The sequence below is a fragment of the Leptopilina heterotoma genome, unplaced genomic scaffold (genome assembly GCF_015476425.1).
Source record: "Leptopilina heterotoma isolate Lh14 unplaced genomic scaffold, ASM1547642v1 Lhet_55, whole genome shotgun sequence".
Lineage (NCBI taxonomy): Eukaryota > Metazoa > Arthropoda > Insecta > Hymenoptera > Figitidae > Leptopilina > Leptopilina heterotoma.
In genome coordinates, this window is record NW_025111119.1 from 254,808 (window position 1) to 273,516 (window position 18,709).

The 18,709-nt window shown below is 27.3% G+C and overlaps 2 protein-coding genes across 2 annotated transcripts; both read left to right on the plus strand.

Moving 5' to 3' along the window:
- The first annotated feature begins 1 nt into the window (after position 1).
- LOC122508607 (protein adenylyltransferase Fic) lies at positions 2–4,686 on the plus strand. Its single transcript, XM_043622058.1, has 4 exons — positions 2–697; positions 906–1,575; positions 2,685–2,891; positions 3,011–4,686. Exons 1-4 carry the CDS (start codon positions 487–489, stop codon positions 3,372–3,374), a joined length of 1,452 nt encoding a protein of 483 aa, XP_043477993.1. The 5' UTR covers positions 2–486; the 3' UTR covers positions 3,375–4,686.
- A 13,240-nt stretch (positions 4,687–17,926) lies between these two features.
- Positions 17,927–18,457, plus strand: LOC122508587 (zinc finger CCHC domain-containing protein 10-like). The gene has a single exon (XM_043622035.1). It carries the CDS (start codon positions 17,927–17,929, stop codon positions 18,455–18,457), a length of 531 nt encoding a protein of 176 aa, XP_043477970.1.
- The last annotated feature ends 252 nt before the right edge of the window (positions 18,458–18,709 follow it).

Sequence of the window (18,709 nt, forward strand, 5' to 3'; positions counted from 1 at the left end):
CAAAAAATACGTAAAATTTTGTAAAATACTGACAAATTCAAAAAACCGTGAACCCGGCTTAATATTTATGCTCTTTTCATATTGAGATACTTTCCCACCCCTGCGCTAACATAACCCTACAAAGTTGTCAACACTGACTGCCTTCCAATGAGAATTGACCACATAGTTCACATATATTTATAAACACATACTCGCGTCTTTCTCTTTAATATACACAAAATATAGTTGTATTCATTGATAACATTTCACTAATACATGATAATAAATTTATTATCGGCATTTCCAGTTTACAGCTGACGTTCTGTTTGTTTGTATTGTATATAGATTTTATATACAAAATTTGAATGCGGATGTCACGATTGTCAGCGTGTGATGATGCCACTTTGAGGTTACGTTTCGTAATAATGTTATTGAATCATTTCTATAATAAAGTTTATTTATTTAATACTAAAACTTCAAGACTTATGACAGTGACAATAGTGCAAAATGATGTTCCTGTCCTATATAAAAGAATGTCATTTAAATTGTCTCAAATATTTCATTGTAAATAATAAAATTAATCGTCATCGTACAAAACAAAAGTTCGATATGGTTCCAAATAAAATACTTGTTCTTTTCGTTTTTTTCTCCGGTATTGTTGCAGCATTTATTGGAACACTTTTGCATCGTTATTTTTGCGAAATATACGATTTTACAGGTACGTTAAAAAAATTTTTAATATTCTAATCTAATAATTATTGATTTAGTGTGAAATATTTTTGAGGAGATGGAAAAATGTCATTGATTTTGGATTTTTAATTTTTAAAAAAATGAAGTGTAAACAATTTGCAGATTTTGTTGTATTTAAAAAATATCGCAATTAAAGCCGACTTAACTTTAAATTAACTTAAACTTTTTCTTTGTAGGCGGTGTAAATAAGGTATTTTCCCCATTACCATCAGAGAATTATCTCAATACCTATGACGAGACAGTAATTGAAATAAAAAGTCCATCGGATCTTAAAGAAAAATGGGATACTCACAACAGTATTGCGTCCGTATCGGAAGCTCTTACATCATTGCATTTAGCCCTTGAAATGAAGCACACGGGCAAAAAGAAAAAAGCAGTAAAATTATTTCAACATGCAGTAGCACTTGCTCCGGAACATCCGGATATTTTGAATCGTTATGGGGAATTTTTGGAGTATACACAAAATGATATTGTCAAAGCGAATGAATATTATGTTCGTGCTTTAACCTATCAGCCAAATCACGAAAGTGCCTTATTAAATCGCGAAAGAACAGCGAGAGTTGTCGAGGAACTCGATCGTATTATGTTAAGAAGAATTGATGAGAAAAGAAATTCATTATCGGCAATTCCCGATAATGATGCGGCACTGATTAGAGCAAAAAAAGAGGCTTACTTTCAACATATATATCACACGGTGGGAATTGAGGGAAATACTATGAATTTGGCTCAAACGAGGGCTATTGTTGAAACTAGAACTGCAGTAGCTGGCAAAAGTATTGATGAACACAATGAAATTCTTGGTCTTGACGCTGCCATGAAATATATTAATGCCACGCTTGTCAATAGGTAAAATATAATTTTATATATTTCATATCTAAATGAGATTATTTTATAAAAACAATTATTTAATTAATTTGAAAATTACTGAAAATATTTAAACCATTAACAAACTTTTTTAATAAGTACTATATAGAATTGAACAAAGCAAAATCGTCTAAGGCGGTGTTTAAACACCCTAATAATCATTCTTTTTAATCATTAGTTCTTTACTTTTTAATAAAATTATTTATAACATTTATTACTCACTATAATTTTTTTCAATAATAATTAGAGGTTTAAAAAATCTAGACCCTATTTTTTAAGGTTCTGTAAAAGTTATAAGTTATTTCTTAATTACTTTATTATTAATAAATCAGATCAAATGCTCCAGACTGGAATGCGTATAATACAGCTTGCTGCTACTCTGAAAGTGATCGAACTTTTCAAATGTGAGCATTTCTATGCAAAAAATCAGCACACGTTAAAATTCTCCTGTCGTAAAATTACATTCAATTTGTAATTCAGGAAATAAATAATTTTGTTCTAAATCATTTTATTTAAAAATTCTAATATTAATTATAAATAAATTATAAAATTAATAATTTCTAGTTCAATTAATAATAAAAAAGTTAAATATTACGACAAAGAATACGTGCACGATTATTGTATTAAGTGTTCTATAAAAATAAAAACGCCTAAAAGGTTTCAAAAATATTGAAAAAATTTTAATTTTTATCAATATGAAATTTATATTATATTATTTTAAATGGTCGCTTATAATTCTTTAGATACACTGAATAATATATATATTTGTCGTCTCACAAATTTTCATTATCAACATTGATATGTTAAGTGCATTGCACTTACAATTTAATTGTCATGACACAACACTTTAAATTATCACCTATTTCTTCTTTTTTTTGAAATTCTTTTTATTATAATTTTACCTTTAATGCAAATTTCTTTTAATTATACTTAAGTTTATACCAAATTATATAATGTTGTATTACGTTCTGTAAGTTTCACATTTACTGTTTTTTTAATATCACAAAATTGAATTTTTTAATGTTGTACAGGCATTTTAATATTTTTTAAAAAGAGGTCTAAAGTTTTTAATAGAAGAATTGGAATTTTAGGGTGGGATCAATATCGATAAAAGATATTTTGGAAATTCATAGAAGAGTTCTGGGTCATGTAGACCCAATTGAAGGAGGCCAATTTAGAAGAACTCAAGTCTATGTTGGTGGACATATTCCGCCTAGACCAGGGGATATTCATTATTTAATGGAAGAATTCGCATCCTGGTTAAATAGCGAGCGTGCCATTAGATTACATCCCGTAAGGTAAGATATAAAACTATTATACATTTTTAAATTTTTTTTAAATATCAGTAACCTACATTTTTGAACCTTCAATTGGCGTAAAGTTTAAACCATAAATTAAATTTTTTACTGATTTTTAGGTACGCAGCATTGGCACACTACAAATTAGTTCATATTCATCCGTTCTCGGATGGTAACGGAAGAACCTCTCGTCTTCTAATGAATATGATTTTAATGCAAGCCGGCTATCCACCAGTGATAATACACAAGCGTCATAGACATGAATATTATGAAAATTTACAAGTAGCGAATGGTGGTGATGTGAGGCCATTTGTAAGATTTATAGCCGAGTGTACTGAACAAACACTTGATTTATTCCTCTGGGCAACTAGTGAATTTTCCAAACAAGTTCCAGCTTTAAGTCAGGACAGTGTATCAATAGATAAACAAAATACAATTATTCTTGATGGTGATGACAAAAGTGATGACTTTGATAACGATTGAAATATGTGCATTTTAGGACATTAATAATTTTAAATGAAACTTTAAAAAATACGTTCTCATGTGATAAGAACGTAAAATTACTGATAGTTAGGTTTTAAAAAAAGTGAAAACAGATTGTTTCACGGAATACCAAAGCATTTAAGGTACGGTACTTATTTCACCAAATTATAATTGAGCATTAGAATTTTATAGTTCCTCAGTTCTTTTACTTTATTAAAACAAACCAATGAAAGTTCAATGATTTATAATATTTAATGTAGTATATTAGAAATAATTTACGAAGAATTTTTAAATATTCAAAAAATGTTTGTATATAGCTTATGATAATTTCTATAAAATTAGTGTTAAAAATTGCACAAAATTTTGTAGGTCATAAAGCACAAGAAATTCTTTGAGAATGTGTCATAAGCACTTATTATCATATACTTAACAATTATTTATGTTGAGATATTTGTAAGTAGAAAATTATTGACTTGACTATAGGTCATTTTTTAAGTTAAAACCAATTTTGTATAAAATTGGTAGAAAATTAAGTGTTGTATTTTAAATAAAATTTAGATATTTCTAAAATGACTCAAAAATCTCTGTCGAGATTTTAAGCAATGTTCATATTTAAATGTAAATTTGTGACATGAATTCACTGCTTAAGACAATTAAAATTTTACATTGACTTATATTTAAGTGCATGTTAAATTAAAGTCATATTAATTAAAATTCTAATTACAACTTTAACATTTGAAACAGTTCAAAGTTTCAATAAAATTAGCAATATTTCGTGAAAAAGTTAAAAAATAAATTTGTTTCTATTAATAAGAAAATCAAGATAAAATTAATTACTAAAAATTAGTTAAAAAAATGTATTACATAGAAACTATTAATGTCTTAAGCAATGATATCGCATGAATTTTATACTTTTAATTTCAAGAACACTTCCGATCCTCAAATATTATTTCAGGTATACATACTCTTTAGCGTTATTAATTAATTTTCAGTTATATCAAACTTATTTGATAATTTAAAATATCTCTTACCTTTACGGTATGTAGTAAAGAGTTCATAACCCTGCCCCTTCAACTAAAGACTGTGATTATAAAAGTTAGTTAGTTACTTGAATTTAGATAAAAATGTTTTTAGCAGGTAGAACAAGCACAAAGTTTTTACTCTGTTAATGTAATAATTAATTTGTATCTGTAATAATTGCTGTAGTAGACAAACAAAAACTTGCTGGACGAGTTTTCCTCTTTTTAATTATATATGTTGTATTTATTTCATTAGAAAATAATAAATAAAATATAAATGACTATTAAAATGACCAATTTTTTCCTTTAAAACTAAATACTTGTAATAATAACTAATACTTGTAATGTTTACATACGGCGAAAATAAAATTTTAACAATAAAATATTCTATCCTTACTAAATGTTGTTCAGCAACAATCTAGCTTGATACGCAGTACATTAAAAAACAAAATTAATAAGAATTTAATTCAAACGCCATATTATGCTAATTTTGATTGACTGATAGCCTCCCAGTAAAAAAAGTATTGATTCTTAAAAATCTTTAACAGACAAAGTTCCAGAAATTATTTTAAAATAAACAAACATTATTTACTGTTTCTAAACTATGGCAAAAACAAAACTAATTATAAACGTCTGGGTCATCGAAATGAATTCAATTCACAATTAATAAATGTAGCCACAGCCGATAATCAGTAGGAGATGAACAATTATATTTTGAGCAATCTTTAGTATCTATTTACTAACAATTGTTTGTCAAAAAATTTTTTAAAGGTGCTCAACTATTGCTAAAACAATTCCAATAATTATCTGAGTCATCGAAATTAATTTAATTTAAAATTCATAAAAAGTGTCCACAGACGATAATCAGCAGAAGATGGAAAATTATATTTTGAGCGATTGTTTTTAAAATCTATCATTCTACCAATTTATAAATAGTTTAAACAAATAAAGACTGTAGTATATAATTAGTAAGATATATTATATGACAACATAAAATATTTACAGTGAAATTATATATACTAATATTTTTAAAAATTTTTCTTCGATTGTAATTGTAATTATAATTGTCAAATTTATTAAAATTGTTAAATAAAATTGTAAAATTATAATTTTTAATTAAAATTATAATTGTTAATTAAAATTATAATTGTTAATTAAAATTATAATTGTTAATTCCAATTGTAAAATTATATTTGTAAAATATTCAAATCACAATCTGCATTCTAAACATTTAAGATTTGAAAATTGTTTATTATACTGTATTTCGTATTTAAAATTCATTTATTAAAAAAACGAAAATTTTTACAATTAATGCCTTACAAAAATCACGTAAAAATAAAGAAATTTTATTTACTATCTTCTGATTTTTATGGTGTGAATACTCCAAAAAGAGATAAAGGCTTTTCAAATAGTGTAAAATTACTTCAAAAAACATCATTCACCCATGACTATAAATGGAAATGGAGTCATAATTTTGTTTCATGAAACAAAAAATGTAGTTAAATGCAATAGCTTTTAAACAATAAAAATTCAATTAAAAAATTTAATTGCGTTAAGAACCATTTATTATGTTGATTCAAACCCAACATTCTGTTGTTTCAAAAAACTTTATTGTAGAGTGTTGTTTTCGCAGAATATATGATGATTTAGAAATATCAAATCTAAAACTAAATTAGATTTAAAGATATGAAAATAAAAATATTTTGATAAATGAAATGACGGGTTTTAAATTTCTTAAAGATCTGAGCATCGCAAAAGTCGAAAATTCGATTGTCTGCTAATTGGCGGATGGAGTATTTTTAGTAGTAATTTTGACAAAATTATTTCAAAAATGAAAATTCTTGTAAATAATCATCTAATGAACAATAGGCAACAACAAAACCAATTGTTTATTAACAAATAAATTTTAAAAGCCCTTAGCTTCGCAAAACTCGAAAATTCGATTGTCTGCTAATTAGCGGATGGAGTATTTTGACTAGTAATTTTGCCAAAATTATTTATAAATTAAAAATTCTTGTAAATAATCATCTAATGAACAATAGGCAACAACAAAACCAATTGTTTATTAACAAATAAATTTTTTAAAGCCCTTAGCATCGCAAAACTCGAAAATTCGATTGTCTGCTAATTGGCGGATGGAGTATTTTGACTAGTAATTTTGCCAAAATTATTTATAAATTAAAAATTCTTGTAAATAATCATCTAATGAACAATAGGCAACAACAAAACCAATTGTTTATTAACAAATAAATTTTAAAAGCCCTTAGCTTCGCAAAACTCGAAAATTCGATTGTCTGCTAATTGGCGGATGGAGTATTTTGACTAGTAATTTTGCCAAAATTATTTAAAAATTAAAAATTCTTGTAAATAATCATCTAATGAACAATAGGCAACAACAAAACCAATTGTTTATTAACAAATAAATTTTAAAAGCCCTAAGCTTCGCAAAACTCGAAAATTCGATTGTCTGCTAATTGGCGGATGGAGTATTTTGACTAGTAATTTTGCCAAAATTATTTATAAATTAAAAATTCTTGTAAATAATCATCTAATGAACAATAGGCAACAACAAAACCAATTGTTTATTAACAAATAAATTTTAAAAGCCCTTAGATTCGCAATACTCGAAAATTCGATTGTCTGCTAATTGGCGGATGGAGTATTTTTAGTAGTAATTTTGACAAAATTATTTCAAAAATGAAAATTCTTGTAAATAATCATCAAATGAACAATAGGCAACAACAAAACCAATTGTTTATTAACAAATAAATTTTAAAAGCCCTTAGCTTCGCAAAACTCGAAAATTCGATTGTCTGCTAATTGGCGGATGGAGTATTTTGACTAGTAATTTTGCCAAAATTATTTATAAATTAAAAATTCTTGTAAATAATCATCTAATGAACAATAGGCAACAACAAAACCAATTGTTTATTAACAAATAAATTTTAAAAGCCCTTAGTATCGCAAAACTCGAAAATTCGATTGTCTGCTAATTGGCGGATGGAGTATTTTTAGTAGTAATTTTGACAAAATTATTTCAAAAATGAAAATTCTTGTAAATAATCATCTAATGAACAATAGGCAACAACAAAACCAATTGTTTATTAACAAATAAATTTTAAAAGCCCTTAGTATCGCAAAACTCGAAAATTCGATTGTCTGCTAATTGGCGGATGGAGTATTTTTAGTAGTAATTTTGACAAAATTATTTCAAAAATGAAAATTCTTGTAAATAATCATCTAATGAACAATAGGCAACAACAAAACCAATTGTTTATTAACAAATAAATTTTAAAAGCCCTTAGATTCGCAATACTCGAAAATTCGATTGTCTGCTAATTGGCGGATGGAGTATTTTTAGTAGTAATTTTGACAAAATTATTTCAAAAATGAAAATTCTTGTAAATAATCATCAAATGAACAATAGGCAACAACAAAACCAATTGTTTATTAACAAATAAATTTTAAAAGCCCTTAGCTTCGCAAAACTCGAAAATTCGATTGTCTGCTAATTGGCGGATGGAGTATTTTGACTAGTAATTTTGCCAAAATTATTTATAAATTAAAAATTCTTGTAAATAATCATCTAATGAACAATAGGCAACAACAAAACCAATTGTTTATTAACAAATAAATTTTAAAAGCCCTTAGTATCGCAAAACTCGAAAATTCGATTGTCTGCTAATTGGCGGATGGAGTATTTTAAATAGTAATTTTGCCAAAATTATTTATAAATTAAAAATTCTTGTAAATAATCATCTAATGAACAATAGGCAACAACAAAACCAATTGTTTATTAACAAATAAATTTTTTAAAGCCCTTAGCATCGCAAAACTCGAAAATTCGATTGTCTGCTAATTGGCGGATGGAGTATTCTGACTAGTAATTTTGCCAAAATTATTTACCTAAAAAAAATTCTTGTAAATAATCATCTAATGAACAATAGGCAACAACAAAACCAATTGTTTATTAACAAATAAATTTTAAAAGCCCTTAGCTTCGCAAAACTCGAAAATTCGATTGTCTGCTAATTGGCGGATGGAGTATTTTTAGTAGTAATTTTGACAAAATTATTTCAAAAATGAAAATTCTTGTAAATAATCATCTAATGAACAATAGGCAACAACAAAACCAATTGTTTATTAACAAATAAATTTTAAAAGCCCTTAGCTTCGCAAAACTCGAAAATTCGATTGTCTGCTAATTGGCGGATGGAGTATTCTGACTAGTAATTTTGCCAAAATTATTTACCTAAAAAAAATTCTTGTAAATAATCATCTAATGAACAATAGGCAACAACAAAACCAATTGTTTATTAACAAATAAATTTTAAAAGCCCTTAGCTTCGCAAAACACGAAAATTCGATTGTCTGCTAATTGGCGGATGGAGTATTTTGACTAGTAATTTTGCCAAAATTATTTATAAATTAAAAATTCTTGTAAATAATCATCTAATGAACAATAGGCAACAAGAAAACCAATTGTTTATTAACAAATAAATTTTAAAAGCCCTTAGCTTCGCAAAACTCGAAAATTCGATTGTCTGCTAATTGGCGGATGAAGTATTTTTAGTAGTAATTTTGACAAAATTATTTCAAAAATGAAAATTCTTGTAAATAATTATCTAATAAACAATAGGCAACAACAAAACCAATTGTTTATTAACAAATAAATTTTAAAAGCCCTTAGCTTCGCAAAACTCGAAAATTCGATTGTCTGCTAATTGGCGGATGGAGTATTTTGACTAGTAATTTTGACAAAATTATTTCAAAAATGAAAATTCTTGTAAATAATCATCTAATAAACAATAGGCAACAACAAAACCAATTGTTTATTAACAAATAAATTTTTTAAAGCCCTTACCATCGCAAAACTCGAAAATTCGATTGTCTGCTTATTGGCGGATGGAATATTTTGACTAGTAATTTTGCCAAAATTATTTTACTAAAGAAAATTCTTGTAAATAATCATCTAATGAACAATAGGCAACAACAAAACCAATTGTTTATTAACAAATAAATTTTAAAAGCCCTTAGATTATCAAAACTCGAAAATTCGATTGTCTGCTAATTGGCGGATGGAGTATTTTTAGTAGTAATTTTGCCAAAATTATTTTACCAAAGAAAATTCTTGAGAATAATCATCATATGAACAATAGGTAACAACAAAACCAATTGTTTATTAACAAATAAATTTTAAAAGCCCTTAGCTTCGCAAAACTCGAAAATTCGATTGTCTGCTAATTGGCGGATGGAGTATTTTGACTAGTAATTTTGCCAAAATTATTTTACTAAAGAAAATTCTTGTAAATAATCATCTAATAAACAATAGGCAACAACAAAACCAATTGTTTATTAACAAATAAATTTTAAAAGCCCTTAGCTTCGCAATACTCGAAAATTCGATTGTCTGCTAATTGGCGGATGGAGTATTTTGACTAGTAATTTTGACAAAATTATTTCAAAAATGAAAATTCTTGTAAATAATCATCTAATGAACAATAGGCAACAACAAAACCAATTGTTTATTAACAAATAAATTTTTTAAAGCCCTTACCATCGCAAAACTCGAAAATTCGATTGTCTGCTTATTGGCGGATTGAATATTTTGACTAGTAATTTTGCCAAAATTATTTTACTAAAGAAAATTCTTGTAAATAATCATCTAATAAACAATAGGCAACAACAAAACCAATTGTTTATTAACAAATAACTTTTTTAAAGCCCTTAGATTCGCAATACTCGAAAATTCGATTGTCTGCTAATTGGCGGATGGAGTATTTTGAGTAGTAATTTTGCCAAAATCATTTATAAATTAAAAATTCTTGTAAATAATCATCTAATGAACAATAGGCAACAACAAAACCAATTGTTTATTAAAAAATAAATTTTAAAAGCCCTTAGCTTCGCAAAACTCGAAAATTCGATTGTCTGCTAATTGGCGGATGGAGTATTTTTAGTAGTAATTTTGACAAAATTATTTCAAAAATAAAAATTCTTGTAAATAATCATCTAATGAACAATAGGCAACAACAAAACCAATTGTTTATTAACAAATAAATTTTAAAAGCCCTTAGCTTCGCAAAACTCGAAAATTCGATTTTCTGCTAATTGGCGGATGAAGTATTTTTAGTAGTAATTTTGACAAAATTATTTCAAAAATGAAAATTCTTGTAAATAATCATCTAATGAACAATAGGCAACAACAAAACCAATTGTTTATTAACAAATAAATTTTTTAAAGCCCTTAGCTTCGCAAAACTCGAAAATTCGATTGTCTGCTAATTGGCGGATGGAGTATTTTGACTAGTAATTTTGACAAAATTATTTATAAATTTAAAATTCTTGTAAATAATCATCTAATGAACAATAGGCAACAACAAAACCAATTGTTTATTAACAAATAAATTTTAAAAGCCCTTAGCTTCGCAAAACTCGAAAATTCGATTTTCTGCTAATTGGCGGATGAAGTATTTTTAGTAGTAATTTTGACAAAATTATTTCAAAAATGAAAATTCTTGTAAATAATCATCTAATGAACAATAGGCAACAACAAAACCAATTGTTTATTAACAAATAAATTTTAAAAGCCCTTAGCTTCGCAAAACTCGAAAATTCGATTGTCTGCTAATTGGCGGATGGAGTATTTTGACTAGTAATTTTGCCAAAATTATTTATAAATTAAAAATTCTTGTAAATAATCATCTAATGAACAATAGGCAACAACAAAACCAATTGTTTATTAACAAATAAATTTTAAAAGCCCTTAGCTTCGCAAAACTCGAAAATTCGATTGTCTGCTAATTGGCGGATGGAGTATTTTTAGTAGTAATTTTGACAAAATTATTTCAAAAATAAAAATTCTTGTAAATAATCATCTAATGAACAATAGGCAACAACAAAACCAATTGTTTACTAACAAATAAATTTTAAAAGCCCTTAGCTTCGCAAAACTCGAAAATTCGATTGTCTGCTAATTGGCGGATGGAGTATTTTGAGTAGTAATTTTGCCAAAATCATTTATAAATTAAAAATTCTTGTAAATAATCATCTAATGAACAATAGGCAACAACATAACCAATTGTTTATTAACAAATAAATTTTAAAAGCCCTTAGCTTATCAAAACTCGAAAATTCGATTGTCTGCTAATTGGCGGATGGAGTATTTTTAGTAGTAATTTTGCCAAAATTATTTTACCAAAGAAAATTCTTGTAAATAATCATCAAATGAACAATAGGCAACAACAAAACCAATTGTTTATTAACAAATAAATTTTAAAAGCCCTTAGCTTCGCAAAACTCGAAAATTCGATTGTCTGCTAATTGGCGGATGGAGTATTTTGACTAGTAATTTTGCCAAAATTATTTTACTAAAGAAAATTCTTGTAAATAATCATCTAATAAACAATAGGCAACAACAAAACCAATTGTTTATTAACAAATAAATTTTAAAAGCCCTTAGCTTCGCAAAACTCGAAAATTCGATTGTCTGCTAATTGGCGGATGGAGTATTTTTAGTAGTAATTTTGACAAAATTATTTCAAAAATGAAAATTCTTGTAAATAATCATCTAATAAACAATAGGCAACAACAAAACCAATTGTTTATTAACAAATAAATTTTAAAAGCCCTCAGCTTCGCAAAACTCGAAAATTCGATTGTCTGCTAATTGGCGGATGGAGTATTTTGACTAGTAATTTTGACAAAATTATTTCAAAAATGAAAATTCTTGTAAATAATCATCTAATGAACAATAGGCAACAACAAAACCAATTGTTTATTAACAAATAAATTTTTTAAAGCCCTTACCATCGCAAAACTCGAAAATTCGATTGTCTGCTTATTGGCGGATGGAATATTTTGACTAGTAATTTTGCCAAAATTATTTTACTAAAGAAAATTCTTGTAAATAATCATCTAATGAACAATAGGCAACAACAAAACCAATTGTTTATTAACAAATAACTTTTTTAAAGCCCTTAGATTCGCAATACTCGAAAATTCGATTGTCTGCTAATTGGCGGATGGAGTATTTTTAGTAGTAATTTTGACAAAATTATTTCAAAAATGAAAATTCTTGTAAATAATCATCTAATGAACAATAGGCAACAACAAAACCAATTGTTTATTAACAAATAAATTTTAAAAGCCCTTAGATTCGCAATACTCGAAAATTCGATTGTCTGCTAATTGGCGGATGGAGTATTTTGACTAGTAATTTTGCCAAAATTATTTATAAATTAAAAATTCTTGTAAATAATCATCTAATGAACAATAGGCAACAACAAAACCAATTGTTTATTAACAAATAAATTTTAAAAGCCCTTAGTATCGCAAAACTCGAAAATTCGATTGTCTGCTAATTGGCGGATGGAGTATTTTTAGTAGTAATTTTGACAAAATTATTTTACCAAAGAAAATTCTTGTAAATAATCATCTAATGAACAATAGGCAACAACAAAACCAATTGTTTATTAACAAATAAATTTTAAAAGCCCTTAGCTTCGCAATACTCGAAAATTCGATTGTCTGCTAATTGGCGGATGGAGTATTTTGACTAGTAATTTTGCCAAAATTATTTTACTAAAGAAAATTCTTGTAAATAATCATCTAATGAACAACAAAACCAATTGTTTATTAACAAATAAATTTTAAAAGCCCTTATCTTCGCAAAATTCGAAAATTTGATTGTCTGCTAATTGGCGGATGGAGTATTTTTAGTAGTAATTTTGCCGAAATTATTTAAAAAATGAAAATTCTTGTAAATAATCATCTAATGAACAATAGGCAACAACAAAACCAATTGTTTATTAACAAATAAATTTTAAAAGCCCTTAGCTTCGCAAAACTCGAAAATTCGATTGTCTGCTAATTGGCGGATGGAGTATTTTGACTAGTAATTTTGACAAAATTATTTCAAAAATGAAAATTCTTGTAAATAATCATCTAATGAACAATAGGCAACAACAAAACCAATTGTTTATTAACAAATAAATTTTTTAAAGCCCTTAGATTCGCAATACTCGAAAATTCGATTGTCTGCTAATTGGCGGATGGAGTATTTTGACTAGTAATTTTGCCAAAATTATTTATAAATTCAAAATTCTTAAAAATAATCATCTAATGAACAATAGGCAACAACAAAACCAATTGTTTATTAACAAATAAATTTTAAAAGCCCTTAGCTTCGCAATACTCGAAAATTCGATTGTCTGCTAATTGGCGGATGGAGTATTTTGACTAGTAATTTGCCAAAGTTATTTATAAATTAAAAATTGTTGTAAATAATCATCTAATGAACAATAGGCAACAACAAAACCAATTGTTTATTAACAAATAAATTTTAAAAGCCCTTATCTTCGCAAAATTCGAAAATTCGATTGTCTGCTAATTGGCGGATGGAGTATTTTTAGTAGTAATTTTGCCGAAATTATTTAAAAAATGAAAATTCTTGTAAATAATCATCTAATGAACAATAGGCAACAACAAAACCAATTGTTTATTAACAAATAAATTTTAAAAGCCCTTAGCTTCGCAAAACTCGAAAATTCGATTTTTTGCTAATTGGCGGATGGAAAATTTTGACTAGTAATTTTGCCAAAATTATTTTACTAAAGAAAATTCTTGTAAATAATCATCTAATGAACAATAGGCAACAACAAAACCAATTGTTTATTAACAAATAAATTTTTTAAAGCCCTTAGATTCGCAATACTCGAAAATTCGATTGTCTGCTAATTGGCGGATGGAGTATTTTGACTAGTAATTTTGCCAAAATTATTTATAAATTCAAAATTCTTAAAAATAATCATTCAATGAACAATAGGCAACAACAAAACCAATTGTTTATTAACAAATAAATTTTAAAAGCCCTTAGCTTCGCAATACTCGAAAATTCGATTGTCTGCTAATTGGCGGATGGAGTATTTTGACTAGTAATTTGCCAAAGTTATTTATAAATTAAAAATTCTTGTAAATAATCATCTAATGAACAATAGGCAACAACAAAACCAATTGTTTATTAACAAATAAATTTTAAAAGCCCTTAGCTTCGCAAAACTCGAAAATTCGATTGTCTGCTAATTGGCGGATGGAGTATTTTGACTAGTAATTTTGTTAAAATTATTTATAAATTAAAAATTCTTGTAAATAATCATCTAATGAACAATAGGCAACAACAAAACCAATTGTTTATTAACAAATAAATTTGAAAAGCCCTTAGCTTCGCAAAACTCGAAAATTCGATTGTCTGCTAATTGGCGGATGGAGTATTTTGACTAGTAATTTTGCCAAAATTATTTATAAATTCAAAATTCTTGTAAATAATCATCTAAGGAACAAAAGGCAACAACATAATCAATTGCTTCAGACGTGTTTTGATTTTGTTGAAAATTGTTGTTGGAAATTTAAGAAGACTTTGGTAACGGATATTTGTCCTGTTTATCCAGACTTTTACAATACTATCGGCCCTTTTCAGGGCCAACATACACGTTTTTTGAATATTTTTGTTCTTTCAATACATTTTTATTTTTACCAAAATTTAAACTAACCGCTTCTTTGCTATTTTATATACAAGAAAATTAATTACATCGATTTTCAAAATTCTGTTTTTTCAAATTAATTTCTCATTCAATGTAAAATAAAAATAGAATCTGTTTTTCAGTTTTTGAAAAGCAACCTCAAAGGCCAACGCCCATTTTTCGGAACGCCCGCGTTTGTGGAGCTTGCGATAGAAAAGGACACAAACAGATCGCTGTCCTTGTCTGTTTCATGTTTCCAAATCTCGGAACGTTTTTGGTCAAAATATTCTTGCTTAGTTTCCATTATTTTTTCGAATATCATGTTAATTAGATTAATTTCTCGAAACAATATTAATTTGCATTATTTTTTCGAATATCAGTTGATTTTATTTCCGAAACTTTATTATTTTTAGCCCTATTTTTCTCGAATATTGATATAACCTAAAAATTATTTACAACTAATTCCATTTGACATAATATTTATGAAGTAAAATTGCAGTCGATAAAATTGAACTAAATTATAATTTATTACGTATTTCTTCATTCCGAATTATCTTAATTTTTTTCATTCGGTATAATCTTCTGTCAATCGTTGGTACATAGGAAAAATTGTTATTTTATTATAATAACCGATGACTTGTCTATTTTCAAATAAATATTTGCTTGAATCAAATAAATCGTATTTGATTTTAATTGTTTTAGTATATGATATATTCAACAATTCCGGTGATTGTAGCTACAATCAAGTGATTTGTTCAGATAAAAATATTTAATTGAAAGGTTTGGTTGAACTAAAGAAACATTTAATAATAGCAATGCATTTGTTTAATTAATTCAACCATCCATTAAATAAATCCATTATTGCTGGGTCAGACCAGCTCAACTGAGTTAGAAAAAATTTTATTGCATTTCTAAAATGTTAAAACTTATTTATGAAAATCTGTAGTTTACAACAAAACCAAAGAAATGCTTTTAATCGTTTTTTTCAAATTTTCAAATTTTGTTATTTTTTTGCATTAACAAAATATTACAAAATTTAAAAAAAATTAATAACTCAAAAGCCGTTCACAATAAATTAATGAAACTTGCACTGATTACAAAAAATTGTTCACTCTTTGAAAAGAAAATATTTGCATGATTAAAAATTTAAAGATTCTATATTTTTAATAACAATCTTTTGTAATCAGTGCAAGTTTCATTTTTTTTTTTAAAACGGCGTTTAATTTTTTTTAAATTTTGTAACATTTTGTTAATGTAAAAAAATAACAAAAATTTAAAATTTGAAAAAACACGATTAAAAGGGTTTTTTTGTTTTGTTGTGAATTACAGATTTTCATAAAAGTTTTAAAATTTTAGAAAAGCAATGAAATTTTTTTTAACTCAGTTGAGCTGGACTGACCCAGCAATAATGCATTTATTTAACGGTTGGTTGAATTAATTAAATAATTGCATTGCTATTATTAAATGTTTCTTTAGTTTAACCAAACCTTTCAATTAAATATTTTTATTTAAACAAATCACTTGACATTTTATAATTTGTCTCAATTCCAAATAAAACAGAATTAAATGACGATATTTTTTAACAAAAATTTCCTAATAGCAAGAATGTGATTTAGGTGTAAATAACATTATTAAATATATTCTTTAATATAATTCATTTGAATAATGTAATAGGATTATATTTAATCAATAAAATTTACTACTTCATTAATATCTTTTATCATTTAATTATTAATAACATGTACTACACAATTAATAATAATTATTATTTTTCTTTCAACAATTCCGGTGATTGTAGCTACAATTGTTGAATATATCATGATACAAACTTGAAACTTAGGAACTTTTTCGTAATGTATTTCGTCTGTTTTAAGAATTACGAGAAACAAAATGGCGGCGGAGAAATGAAACAGCTGATTCACTTGACATTTTATCATTCGTCTCAATTCCAAATTGTTATATATATTGTATATATATTATATATATATGTATACCTACGAATGACAAAAGATTATTCCGATTGAAAAAAATTAAGATAATTCGGAATGAAGAAATACGTTATAAATTATAATTTAGTTTAATTTTATCGACTGCAATTTTACTTTATAAATATTATGTCAAATGGAATTAGTTGTAAATAATTTTTAGGTTATATCAATATTCGAGAAAAATAAGGCGAAAAATAATAAAGTTTCGGAAATATTTTTCGAGAAATAAAATCAAGTGATATTCGAAAAAATAATGAAAATTAACATTGTTTTGAGAAATTGATTTAATTAACATGATATTCGAAAAAATAATGGAAACTAAGCAAGAATATTTTGCCAAAAATCGTTCTGAGATTTGGAAACATGAAACAGACAAGGACAGCAATATGTTTGTGTCCTTTTCTATCGCAAGCTCCACAAACGCGGGCGTTCCGAAAAAAGGGCGTTGGCCTTTAGGGTTACTTTTCAAAAACTAAAAAACAGAGTCTATTTTTATTTCACATATTGAATAAGAAATTAATTTGAAAAAACGGAGTTTTGAAACTCGACGTAATTAATTTTCTTGTATATAAAATAGCAAAGAAGCGGTTAGTTTAATATTTGGTAAAAATAATAATGTATTGAAAGAACGAAAATATTCAAAAAATGTATGTTGGCCCTTAAAAGGGCCGATTGTTTTGTAAAAGTCTGGATATCAGAACAAATATCCATTCCCAAGGTCTTTTTGAATTTCCAACAACAAATTTCAACAAAATAAAAACACGTCTGAAGCAATCGTGAGTTCACGAGAAAATGGTGTCCGATCGTGAAATGGCGACTTCTTTTACGTGCGCCACAAGTAGAGGGAAAAGCAATCTGATTGGCGGGCGCACTCAGTGTACCCTTCCCTCGGAGAAAAGTGTCACTGGTGGGGACGTAACTCGGCGCGCATGCATAAATACCCTTGCGTTTTGTGAAAATGTCACAAAACACCTGCAAGAAGAGTCTCAAGCGCCAGAAGGATTTCTCAAATTTCAAAACAAGAAATGGATCAACTGAGGAAATCTGAAGAAGCTCCGCGTCCTTTCATCGGCGGCCAAGGAAGAAGATACTTTCCGAATGTGCCATGTGAGGTGCCCTTTGGAAAATTCCCGTCGAAATTCATCCCAAGGCTCTTTGCACGGAAAAATCGACTTGCTCTGAAGGCGAAAATTCAACGAGCAAAAAAATTGAAGAGGTACGTGTCGGAGTCATCGGGTACAGACGACGATGACTTTTACTGTCCACCGTCGTCAAGTCCAGTGGGAAGTGCGATGACAGTGACGTCATCTACCATGGGATCGGAGCGTACAAGAACGTTGTCATCATCATCAACGTCCGATGATGAGAACAATAACTGTACGAAGTCTCTGGATGGAATAGCTGCACTAAAGAAGATACCGGACTCTTTAAATCTGTCAACCTCAAGTACAGATGAGGATGAAGAGTCATCATCATCGAGTTCCTGTTGCCCGACTTGTTGCTCTTGCTCATCATCGTCTTCTTCTGACGATGAGGAGACTAACAAGAGTTCATAAGGACATTGTGCAAAATTTTTATTTGCACTAATAATCGGCCCTTTTCAGGGCCAACAAATATTTTTACGTGGAATTATAAGGTTCAAAACATTTAACATTGAGGCTGAAGTCCCATGGCAGCGTTTTGCGTTGCGTTTTGTAACTAGGCAATGAGTGTGAGAGAAATGGAGATATATGTTTGCTATATTTGCACTCATGGCCTAGTTACAAAACGCAACGCAAAACGCTGCCATGGGACTCCACCCTGAGTCA

Excerpts from the sequence above, each read along its gene's own strand:
- LOC122508587 (XM_043622035.1), top strand. The coding sequence starts at position 17,927 with ATGGATCAACTGAGGAAATCTGAAGAAGCTCCGCGTCCTTTCATCGGC.
- LOC122508607 (XM_043622058.1), top strand. The coding sequence starts at position 487 with ATGATGTTCCTGTCCTATATAAAAGAATGTCATTTAAATTGTCTCAAA. Across the intron at positions 698-905 it reads CGAAATATACGATTTTACAG|GCGGTGTAAATAAGGTATTT; the intron begins GTACGTTAAAAA and ends TTTTCTTTGTAG. Across the intron at positions 1,576-2,684 it reads AATGCCACGCTTGTCAATAG|GGTGGGATCAATATCGATAA; the intron begins GTAAAATATAAT and ends TTGGAATTTTAG.